Source organism: Leuciscus leuciscus, assembly GCF_965113295.1.
Source record: "Leuciscus leuciscus genome assembly, chromosome: 11".
Classification (NCBI taxonomy): Eukaryota; Metazoa; Chordata; class Actinopteri; order Cypriniformes; family Leuciscidae; genus Leuciscus; species Leuciscus leuciscus.
In genome coordinates, this window is record NC_138735.1 from 25,560,924 (window position 1) to 25,574,240 (window position 13,317).

Genomic DNA, 13,317 nt, shown 5'->3' on the forward strand with positions numbered 1-13,317 from the left:
AAAAGTTTTCTTTTCTTTTTTATCTTACGTGGAGTTTGCGTTGGTGTTTGAAATGAACTACAAGCCGGTCTCTTAGAATCCATCTTCTACGGAGAATGGCGGCGAATAGACAAACCTACCAGACATAGCCAGGTGAGCGTGCCGTGAACGCGCATGACGTCACGCCCAGTCTAAAATTCCGGCCCGAATCCCTCTTATTTATTTTACTTTACAGGATTATAGAGACAATCTCAGTGATCAGAGAAGGGCTCATTCAGCCCATCAGGCAATTGTTTAAGCATGTATGGGTTAGAAAACGGGTATTTTTAACATGAAAAGTTGCTTAATGCATCTTTAAAGGGATAGTTAACCAAAAATGAAAATTAGCCCATGATTTACTCACCCTGGAGCCATCCTATAGGTGTAGGCTATATGACATTCTTCTTTCAGACGAATTGGAGTTATATTAAAAAATGTCCTGGCTCTTTCAAGCTTTATAATGGGAGTGAATGGGTGTACAGTATGTCTTTGGAAGTCCATCTAAGGCGTCTATCTCCTGGGGTTAATAAAAGTGAAGCGATGCGTTCGTGTAAGAAAAATATCCATACTTAAAACATTATCGACTAAAATAACTAGTTTCCGGCAGATGGCCGTACGCATCAATTTACACCCAAAGAATAACCCATGAACTTGATGCACAACGTAATGACGGCAATTGACGCCTCTCGCGGTTCAAACAAACAGGACTGGGCAACCGCGTTCGTCAATGACGTTGTGCGTCAAGTTCAAAGCCCTGTCTGTGGAACCAGGGGTAAATTGTTTGTGGATTAAATCTTTTGAAAGAATCTGGACGTGTCAAATCTAATACGCTAATAATGTGCAAATTTTAATCACATGTAAGGTCAGTTTTTAAATTGTATATGTTTAGGCTCTAACTCACATCTAATCTTTTTTTTTATATATACTGTATGATTTTTATTTTATTTTATTTTTTGCCTAAAATGATTTTACTTTTAGTAACTTTTGATGCTTGGAGCTAACCTTAACTCTGCCTTGTTTTTCAGAATTGTTCATGCCGTTGATTTCAAACCATTATTTGGCTATCTTCAGATTCTCAAACAGCCCGGCAAGAGCTCATGCCTTCCTCCTAAAGACTTTAAAGCTTCCAGCTGTCATTACTTTCCCTAAAACCATGCAATGGACCGTTGTGAGCCAAGCCAGCACTAACCGGTATTTTTGGACGGGAGAAGCTCAAAGTAGCCGCTGAATGAAGGCAAACCTTTCCAAAAACACAGAAGATGTTCTTATTTTGTATTGAATCCTAAATCTATTGTTTGATCTAATTATTCTGCCTCTGAGGCCCTTTTATCCAGGCACTGCTGATGAAACTGAAGCGAAAGAGGAGGAAGAGTGTGTCTTCTGGTTGTTTGAGAGATGCTAGGGCAACCATAGCACAGAGAGAGAGAGAGAGATAAAGAGCGAGAGATAGAAAGAGAGAGAATAAAAGAGTACAGAGTGATTCAGTCACGTACAGCCTTGGCATTATCTAGCCAACAATAAAAGATTACATCATATCAGCTGGCATAATTTCTTCAAGGTCTTTTATTGATTCTTTGAATGGTGAGTGCAGCTGTGGAAAGTGTACAAAAGAAAGCCATTGAATTTACGGGATCACATCAGGATTTTATAGGCACACAGAAGTGATTTGACGATTCAGCTTTCACTCTGAGGATTTTAAACAGGTAGTAACAGGTACACAGCACTCCAATTATGTTTGATTCCTCTTTGCATGCAAGATGAGCCAGCACTCCTCCTAAACCTAAAATTTGACAAAACACACAAGTGAGAAAATACATTACAATTTACTGTATTCTACTTTGTCACTGTTACAAATTCAAAGTAAAACAAGTATTTTAATTCAAATGTTACAAAACTACTTGTAAGTTGCGGTCACATTAGAAGAAATTTCTCAGGGGAAAAGGTTCATTGTTTGTTGTCAATAGTGTAACGAAGCATGAAGCATCTCTCACATAGAAGTCCCTTTCAAACCAAGCAAGCAACACTGCAAATTCATGTGACCAATTTGACACAAGCAAAATCTGCACAAGAACAATTTTGCCCTCATGCGAAACTCCCAATTACGCAGATTCCTATTGAAATGACTGGACTTTGTCTGCAAATTTTCACTGAGCAATTGTAAATGTGACCACACCTATACGGTGTTGTGAAGCAAAGACCGCAAGTCTGAATTTGGGATGGGGCCACAGTGTTGCTGTTTGAGGGTTCACATCAGTCCTAAAGGTGCTGTCGCATTACAGGCAAAAGAGGTCCTTTGTGACACCTTGTGACATAATTTCCCGTTTTTGGTTTGTTTACATGTATTTGGTCTGTGTTGCGTTCATATTTCATTCGATCCACACTAGAGCTCATTTAGACGAAGACCCATTTTTTCAGCGGCCTTGGTCTGCTTTTTTGGTGCGCACCACTTATTCAAATGAACCGCACTAACAGAGCAATCACACCAGGGTTTCATTTTTGGCCGTGGTAAAGTGCGTAATTTCTGACTGTTGTAAAATGAAATGGCGTATGTAATGTATTAAACCCTAAGTCACAGAGTGAGAATGAGATGGGCGGAGCTACTGAGGGGGTTATTGATCCATTCGTTGGTTTCTGAGTGACTTAGGACATGGGGTCTCACACTTTGGACAGCACAAATCAAGGTAATTGTGATTGGCTCAGGCCAGGGGTCGATGACTGATTACTCCACTGAAAAGCAACATCTGTTCTCTGCCAGTTGCCGACAGATCACTTTGATAACGTTTAATTATGCAAAGGGTCACTGGACCAATTAGATTACTGCTCAGTTACTCCAGAAAATGGAATTGATAAGAGAGGACAAAAACATTAATGATTTTGCGAGATTGTTGCTGTGCGGAGAGATTTATTACCCTACGAGGATGTAAATTTGTATGGGATAGATTTGTCCTGAGGGCACGACAAATTCATGCAAAATACACCAGCAACTGGGGATTAATCTTTCATAACAAGCAGAAAAATGTTTCATATTTTTGAACGTACTTGAATATAAATGTTGGAAATGAATAAACATGATATATGTAAGAAAAACAAGAATGTTTTGGTCGAATGTATTGCTTGAGAACTGTTTGAACTGATGGTGATGAATATTGTACATGAAAAATATTTAACTCCCACGTACACCCTAGAAGTTGAATTTATGAATTCATGTAAGTCTTTTACAACTATTATTAAGTACTTTATTTTCCAAGGTTGCATTCCTGTCTTTTGAGATAATACAAAACCAGAGAAAGCAGCAAGAACACACACACACACACACACACACACACACACACGAGCAACTTCACCTGCTGATCACCTTCAGCCTGACCAATGGAACTGTTTTCTGATTGGACGTGTCTGATAGCCCATCCAATTGATGGGAATGGGAGAGAGAGAAAGGAAGAGGAACCTGATGACAGTTCCCTGCAGAGATGAAACTCCTCAGAAGCGCTCAGAGAGAAGATGACACTTCATACCACATCATTTGATAGGATTCAGAGAGGGTTATGGATCCTGTCACACAGCCAAATGAAGTCGAGGGGAAAACCACGTCCCTGGGCTCTTCTCTGCCCAACACCAGCCTGTAAATATCATGCATTATTGATGGGATGAAATTTCCAGTCTTGTTAGTTTTAAAGCTGACAATTTGCCATGCAAATTAAACGCGTGATGTTTGATACCATGTATGGTAAAACGCATCTTCTAGATCAAGTATGCCATAATGAATATACAAAAGAATCACAAACGAGATTACTTTAATATCTCTTTATTACTTTAATGTTTCTCATATAAAGCGTAGCAATTAAACCCTTAAAGAAAAAAAACACACATGTGAAACACACTTTGCAGAAGGGAAACGTAGTTTTGGAACAGTTCTCATTGTGAAATCCCTTTTTTTGGGGAGAAATATTTGAGTTAAAGTTGATACTTATATGAAACAACTTTGGTAATAAAATGTTCCTCTGAGTAATATGAAAATGGAAGTAATATGAAATATTCAATCTTAATGTTAAGCACAATGGTTTAATAATCCTAATAATAATAATTGTGATTAACAATCATTGTTATCAGGATCGTGCATGTATTGTTATCATGTATGTATAATTTTAATCCAAAATTATAAGAAAGCATTCTCCTTTCCAAGCAAAGTAAAAAAAAAACAGTAAGTGTGTGTGTGTGTGTGTGTGTGTGTGTGTGTGTGTGTGTGTGTGTGTGTGTGTGTGTGTGTGTGTGTGTGTGTGTGTGTGTGTGTGTAACAGATGGCAATATGACTAAGAAATCTTAAAGCGAGAACAAGGGCATTAAATCAAGGATTATTCTTGACGTGTGAAACGGTCATTGGGGAATTGGATTTGACATGGTCATACATGAAGCAAATCCCATTTGAAGCTAATCTTTTTAAACACACTCCCAAGCCAAAACCTGACAATGTAGTCTCCCACACACTGCGTTCAGAATAATGTTGTTGAGACAATAAAGGATCATGCATTACTCAGCTGATTGTGAATGCTCTTTCATTTACAGAATAAATGACAGCATTTATCCAGCACCACAGCGATTCCCTATATCTGTCAGTGGACGGAGACATATCCATATGCACACTCACAGTAAATGTTGCTGAGGCCCATTATGAACCATCTAGATTATCATAACATTATATTACCAAGCAGTCTTTCACCTCATGACCAGAAATGGCCCGAGCAGTGAATAATCATCAGTGTAATACTGAGATCTGCTCTCTACTGCCGATGCCTTTGAGAGTGACAGGCATTATGGGTTTATACAAGTTTATGCAGCAAAATGTCAATCATATTTGAATTTCCATCTAAAATAGTGAGTATGATTATTCATATTGTGATGTTTTAGTTATACCACCCACTAATATCTTTAGGTCAAAATCTTTGTTGCGATGAGTGATGAGACATTCTTCACAAAGACAAATGACCATTGCTGTGATCAATTACATTTTAGACTAAAATTAATTTCATTGGCTGTAAAAGTTAAATAAAATTGTCTGGAGTGTATTAGGCTTGTCAGCTATAGCAAGATTTACAAAAAAAGAAAATATTTACTTTGAAAGGCTTAATGTAATTGTAAGGAGTAAAGAAATATGTTTCTTGTCCTGGAAATGTAATTGAGTAATAGTACAAATCTGGGAAGATTCTATAGGATTTCATTTTGTGGCTTCTTCTCGCTCAAGGGACAGTTCACCCAAAAATGGAAATGCTGTCATAATTTACTCACTCTCATGTCATTCCAAACCTGTATGACTTTCTTTCTTATGTGGAACACAAAAGATTTTGTAAAAAAAATTTAAGTGAAAGGTTTTTTTTGTGGATCCAATAAAAGTCAATGGGGTCCAAAACAACATTGGACCCCACTGACTTTCAGAAGGTGAGGTGATGAATTAATTTCTGACCTGATCTTTAATCATGGCCGAAAATACAAAAAAATAACACAACCACAAACATGGCAGTCCTGTTTAAAATGCCAAGTCACTCTGGACTTAACTGTCTCACTGCTGCAGTATCGACCCCAATAACTGCGCTGCTTTTCAGAGCCACAGTTACAAATTCTAATTATTTGCCAATAAACACACATACAGTATTGTCAAGATAAAAGCCCAGAGAACAAAAGATGACTGAGATGATCAATATAAACAACCTCTGTAAAGACATTCATTTTTAACATGATTTTAAACAGCATCTCAAATCGGTGATGTTACTTCACCTTAAAGCAGCCGATACTTACAGTACTAGGTTAGTCATTAGTGTTATTGTTTTGAAAAATATAAAAAGCCTTTAAAAGGTCACAGTAATGAGCTACATATCAAAATGATCAAATGCTTTGAAGGGCACACATATAAAAAATGACACAATATTCGATGATTTCTCTCTCTGCAAACATCGAGTCACTGTGCAAATGAAGGTTAACATCCTCTGCTTTCATTACAAAGAACTGCATCACCATTGAAACACTATCGGACATGCAGAAGCTTCTGTCACAAGATGATCAATACAAGATGTGTGTGTTGTACTAGATATAACAAATCCAGCCTTTAGGGATCATCTGCATTTTACAGGTCAGTCCGGGGGATAAAAATACATTTGTGTAAGCAGACTAAACATATGTATTGTATTGTATTTTACATACATGCATAATTAGTGTGAAAGCAGATGCTTGTAATTTTCTGAACTTTTGATATTATTAAAAGTTACTTATGCTAACCGTAGGAAAACATATGTCTATCTATCTATCTATCTATCTATCTATCTATCTATCTATCTATCTATCTATCTATCTATCTGTCTGTCTGTCTGTCTGTCTCTATCTATCTGTCTCTATCTATCTATCTATCTATCTATCTATCTGTATCTATCTGTCTGTCTGTCTCTATCTATCTGTCTGTATCTATCTATCTATCTATCTATCTATCTATCTATCTATCTGTCTGTCTCTATCTATCTGTCTATCTGTATCTATCTATCTATCCATCCATCCATCCATCCATCCATCCATCCATCTATCTATCTATCTATCTATCTATCTATCTATCTATCTATCTATCTATCTATCTATCTATCTATCTATCTATCCTTTAGACAATTTCAACAACAGTGAGTATAAAAAATGATCTATAATCTATTTAAAAGACAAAATGTATCAAAATATCGGAATCAAAGTTACCCATGCCGTGTGTTTACATTGGTCTTGACCGAGACCTGCTAGCAAGCACGCGTCTTCACGCCACGCGCCGTGCGTTGTGCAAAAAGTTAGCGTCAACAAACTTTATCTGTCTGTGAAAGACCCTTGACAGCCCCTCGTGAGCTCTAGACATGCGGTTGCTTTAACTGTCAATTCGATGCCGCAGTGGACGATTTTCAGCCATTCTCACATATACGCGAAAGGAAGGATCCTGTAGTTTGCCAAGAAAGACGACGCATAAACTCGGGAAGTAACCCTTTGCGGCTGGAAAGCGGACTATATCGTCGGAATACGAACACTTTTATTGCTCTGGCTTTATTTCATCTTCCTTCGTTTTGAATTTGAAGGAAATATGGCACGAATGCTGAGCAAGGAGCTGCCTGATATCGAGGTATAACCCTCTCTATCATAACATCAACTAAATGAACCCGTAATGTTACTAGCATTGCTTGTCTGATGTGCGTTAGGATGATCTGAGATATGAAACATGAATGCTGTGGTGAAAGATGCCTTCAATCATTTCTTAGTTTTAAATCGCCGCATTTTCGTGTGAAAATCCTCAACTTTTTATGTATCCTTCTTGATTAACATCCATACTTCCCGTTATAAAAATAGTCTTGTGTTTACATTGTTGCTTTTCTGGAGCTATGAAAGTTCAGTCAGTAGTTGGGTGTTTCAGGTCAAAGTTTCTTCTTAAGTCACTTGTTGAAATATATTTCGGTTATCTTGCCTTTTAATGAAAATGAACTTACAGTTCAAACAAACCACAACAGACTGTTTTTATATGGTCAGTAACCTATAGCCTATGCAACATTCTTGCTGTTATTGTGTGTGTATGGCTGTGTCGAAATACCAGAGTAGTGTATACTCTGTAGTATACACTATATTTGGCATACTTAAAAAAAAAAAGTGGCACAGTGTGCAACACAAAATATCTAAATATGTGTGCTGCAATGTTATTTAGTTAATTACATTGCATGTTTTATTCAGCAAGTGACATACATTTCTTGCATTTTTAATGAACATTTTCAATCCACTTTTTATAGTGATCGTTATGTTTAAATTGATGATAAATTGTAGCATGTTGCCAAAATTCCCTTGCTGATATTGATATCAGTAAAAAATTTTTTACAAAATCAAAGCATAAACTAATATTGGACACCCTCATTAATTAGGTAAACAATAATAATAAAAAAACAATGTAGCCTATATATTAACAAATTAAAGTAACAAGCAATGGCCAATGTAACCTTTTCAACTATTAAACTTTGCTGTAAGTTTTTCATGTAAATGTTGAAACTAACAATCAGAAACAAAGAAGTTTATTGTTAATACAGTGGCTTGATTAATATTAACATAATTACAGACAGAATCGGGTCTATTAGGCTACATTTACACTTCAAGGCCTAATGCACATTTCTGAACTTTGACACAAATTTGACTTCTTTTTTTCCCCCCAGAAGGCGTAAACCGTTCTTTACAGAGTATCCAGGGGAGTATGCACACAAATATTCAAGTCGCCTGTCAGTTAGTTTGACTAATGCAGTTAAGTCAATTCTGTGCAGAAAGTTCACTTACTGTGTGCAGTATGCATACTTGAAAAATAATGAGAGTAGTATGCTGTTTTGAACATATGTGGGTGTGTGTGTGTGGATACTGGTTGTTAGGATCAGGAAAGTGTTCTTGGAATGCTGCCATAAAAAAATCATTTCCACTAGTTAAATAGAAATGCTGCGTGTTACGGAAAAGTGTTGAAGCACAGCAGAATAGTTGGCAATCATTTCAGTGGTATATAGGATTCCTTTTAAAACTATTTTGAAGTGTTTTAATGATATATAAATGCCTTAAGGGTTGTGCCATAGACAGCTGCATTTATTTGGCATTCAGCTCTCATTTTTGTAAAAGAGTATTGTGATCCACGAAGCAGTGAACACACAGGAATTAATGGCATGTCCAGATAATCCAATTTCCCAGTTATTATACGGTTAGTTAGGTCTGAGTTTCAGAGTGCAATTCTGTAATGCATCTCACAACCATGTGGTTAATAAGCTGTACTAGCCATGTGAGAATCACATGTCAGTTTATACCATTTACTGTTAGCAGGACAATCTACAGTACAAGAAAGGGAAGCTTTCACTGTATTTCACTGTTACCTGTTCTGGCCCTGTGTGCTAACGGTTTAGTGAGATTCTCATGATTTTCTACTGACGTTTAGTCAATGTTACTGACTTTTTAACTTAATCTTTTATCTTTCTTTCATCAAGTTGCAATAGGATATCTGACAATGAATGGTTACAGAGCTAAAATATCAAATATGATTTTATAGAAAACTCTAAAGCTTCTGATGTTGAGTATCAACTCAAAATGTGGTTCTATTGTAAGTCAATGTTTATGAGGTTAGGATTTACAAATACGTTTTAAACATACATTTATACACAGCCATGTCGAAGTGATCTGATCTGACGTGTACGCAGACTGGTGCATAGATATATACACACTAGATGTCCCCTTGTCTACGGCAGTTCATTGGAACGAATGTCTTTAAGGCGACATCTAGTGTGTATATATCTATGCACCAGTCTGCGTACACGTCAGATCAGATCACTTCGACATGGCTGCGTATAAGAGGTAAAAACGATATAAATACTGTTCGTTTTCTCACACAAACCGCTCGTTTCGTGTCTTAGGCCATCAATGTGTACTTACGATGGGGAATTGTTTAATTTGGACGACGGGGAATTGTTTTAATTTGGACTCTGTGCATGCTCTTTGAGACAGTGACCATCGACCTGCATTATATGACTGACAGACAAGAACGGTTTGACCTAAAAATATCAAAATTGAAACTACTGCGGAAAAAAAGACACCTACATCTTGGATGCCCTTGAGGTAAGCTAAAACATACCAAAAATTAATTTCAAAGTGAACTATCCCTTTAAATAGCTTCACTTTGACGCACTGTACTGTCACCAAATTCAGTTCACAAATCACTGCTCTCCTGCTAGTTATACTACATTACTTAGTTTGATAAAAATTCATAATTTTTATTCTTATTTATTATTAAATAAAATCAATAACTTCACCCTTTTTAGGAAAAAATATTAAATAACTTCACACTGTTATACAGTGTAATGCCATCAAATTCAGTAAGCAAATATAATGCAAAAGCTGCATACAGTAGCCTACCAATATAATTTGTATAAAGAATAGGCCTACTTATTTTGTATGTGCAATTACTTCCCAAACTAAGTGTTGTAGGCCTATAACCAACATTAGAGCAGTGATTTGGTGTGTTACAGTGAAGTTATTGAATATTTTTCATAATATTTATGTGCAAAAGCAGTGTAGTATGACCAGTGGCCATTGATGTGTAAACTGAATTGGGTGGCACTACAGTTTGTAACATTGAAGTTAATGACTATTTTTGTATTTTTGACTATGAGTTGATGCTGTAGGCCTAGTCGTTTTTTGGGTTATATTGCACTTTGCAGACAGTCCCTTTGAACTTGTCTCTCAGCCGCCAGCTCATAGAGATCCATTTAGCCTATATTATTAAAGCTTGTTTTGATGATAATTGGGTTGTAGCTAGTTGTCTAGGTTACTGTGATTGTAAATGGGTGTCGTTTGTGTTTTAACAACGTTTAGCTCAAGAATATTGATCCGGGATGTTCGAATAGCTATGTGAATATTGCCAATTTCACTGAACTCCTTGAGTTAAGCACTGACCGCATTTCTTTATATTTGAGACACTATGAAACGCTCCATTAACGTACGGAGCTCTGAAACACTGCCAGCGGGACATTAAACAGGAAGTGTCTGTCCGAGCTCAAAACAGGTTTTGCGTGGGAACGCAAATATCTTTGCGAGGGAACGCAAAAGTTTTGCGTGAGAACGCAAATAACTTTGCGAGGGAACGCAAAAGTTTTGCGTGGGAACGCAAAGTTTCTCGGGGGAACGCAAAAGTTTTGCGAGGGAACGCAAAAGATTTGGGGAAAAAAATGTCTCCCATCCTAAATTTTTTTCCACCACCACGTCCCTTTAGGGGCTCCGTACGAAAGAGAACTTTATTCAGTATTCACGCGTTCTATGATAGGTGGCATTCTATGTTCGTAACAAAGCACATATACCAAATTCAGTTCTCTTTCACGTCTCCTTGCAGCTGAATGGTTTAAAATAACATTAAAATTTGCACAAAGCAATAAGCGAAATCGATTCCTAACCTTAAATGTAGGTTCCAGAATCGTAATCGATTTTTGATTCCCTACCCTTGATAATATATATCCCTATTTCAGTTTTATTTAGATTAATTACACTGCCCCATTTGTTTATTTTAATGTCACATTCGATTTACTTAATCATCTTTTCATTAACTCATGAACCCACAGGGCTTCTAGAACCCCGCTTGCAAAACCCTGGCCTGCCCCACTCACCTCTTCTTGATAACTGCTATAGCCCTTTTTTCCTCTCTTAGTAGTATTTCACTAGTGTAGTGGATAGTTTAAGAAGTGCTGAATTTCATATTTCTGTAATGTTAAGAAAATTTAAAGAGCATAGGCGCCATTTAATTTAGCCATGGTCAATTTGCTCCCCTCCATTTTCTGAATTAGACTTTGGCAAGTATGTGTCTAATATATATATCTCCAATTGTTGAGTAGAAGTTTTGTTTTTGTGAGGTTTTACTGTATTGAGTGACAATCATGAACTGAAATCTTAAGTGTTTAACGTTTTTGTGGAGGAAGGTGACAGCGGTAGATCTTGACCTACAATATACAAGTATCTATGTAATATTGTATATACATGTATTTCTAGTAAAACATTAAATCCTTTTTTCAGTGGCTGAAACCCCAATTATGGCTACAGCTGTTATTTAACAGCCGACTTTAAAGGGATAGTTCACCCAAAATTTTTAATTATGTGATTATTTACCCTCATGGCGTTCCAAAGCCGTAAGACTTACCTTCATCTTTGGAACACAAATGAAGATCTTTTTGATGAAATCTGAGAAATTTCTGTCCCTCCATTGACAGCTTTGCAACTACCACTTTGATGCTTCAAAAAAGTTCATAAAGAGATCATAAAACTAATCCATATGTATTGAGCGGTTTAGTCCAAATTTTCTGAAGAGACACGATGATGAACAGATTCAATTTAAGCTTTTATTCACATTTAAACATTCATCAACTCACACATCAGTTCACACTCAAGAGAACCAATGAGGTTCATTCTCATGTGTTACACAGCACGTTTGAGCTTCCACAAGAGGTTTGTTCTCTCTCGTCAAGCAGGTTCGGTTGAGCTTCTGTTTATGTTTGCTGATCAATGTTTAAATGTGAATAAAAGCCTAAATTAAATCTGTTCATCATATAAAACGATGGAGTATCTTCAGAAAATTTGGACTGAACCGCTCAATTCATATGGATTAGTTTTATGATCTCTTTAGGAACTTTTTGAAGCATCAAAGTGGTAGTTGCGAAGCTGTCAATGGAGGGACAGAAAGCTTTCAGATTTCTTCAAAAAGATCTTCATTTATGTTCCGAAGATGAACGAAAGTCTTACGAGTTTGGAACGACATGAGAATTTTCATTTTTGGGTGAACTATCCCTTTAATGCGATTTTGTTCATGGTACCTTGCATCGGCAGTCGGGTTGATAGTGAACATACTGGTGTTGGTTTCACTACGCAAGGTGGAAAATGTTTAGCATTTGGCTTTCGTTCTGAAACTCGTCGCATGTTAATACGAGTAAAAATGGCCATGTCTTCATGCCGGCTGACACTAATGCAACCTTTATGGAGAGCCGAGGAGAGTAAGTCAAGCCCTTCATTAGCATCTTTATTCAGGCCGTAATGACAACACTGACGTGACCTTCGGTTTTTCGCTGCACTTAAGACTGGGACTAAATGACTCCTGTCTGCCATTGAAAATGGCTTTCTAAATCTCGTAATAATTGCCATCTCTGGAGCAATTAAATCCTCAATTTTTCTGCAGTTCTGTCAGATGTCTTATTTTAATATCCATCCGCACTTCTGAAAGCGCTAAATGTGGGGCCCTTTTGTGCGCACATGTAGATTAATTAAAATCCTCCTGGACTGCTATTAGAGTTCATTAAAAAACCCACAGCAATACAGCATTTAAACAAAGAGGTATGACTCCGCTGGCAGACCTCTGCGCCTCTGCCGGCCTGCGCTCTCATCAGACGTCTGGAACGCTGACAGGGGATTGCTCCAAAATAAAATGCAAATGAAATTTTATGGAAATAGTTGGCCACTCGAAAAGCTTGCATGTTATTGCAAATCACTGAGGCTGCAAGCGCTCTGCTTTTTAAACATAAGACTGTAGCTGCAAAACATTTCACATCTCCCTCGCTCTGTTTACCCCCTGCACGATGCAGATGGAAATTTTGCATCAGGAATAAATGTTGGATGTTTTGAGTACAATTTGGACCAGTTTACCACACAGACGCATCAGCTGCGGCCCTGCTGTGCGAGGTGAGGTCGCCTACAGGCAGACATTAGTCCAAAAATCATGCTTCCGTTATTTTATCAGCTAGTACGTGT

The 13,317-nt window shown here is 37.3% G+C and overlaps 1 protein-coding gene across 1 annotated transcript in view; it reads left to right on the forward strand.

Annotated features, from left to right (window-relative positions):
- Positions 1-6,774: 6,774 nt before the first annotated feature.
- dpyda (dihydropyrimidine dehydrogenase a) overlaps positions 6,775-13,317 on the forward strand; it is a 177,253-nt gene continuing 170,710 nt past the window's right edge. The window contains exon 1 of the mRNA XM_082183654.1: positions 6,775-7,153. Within this exon, the coding sequence (XP_082039780.1) occupies positions 7,115-7,153 (39 nt within the window). The 5' untranslated portion in view covers positions 6,775-7,114. The remainder of the gene's footprint in view (positions 7,154-13,317) is intronic.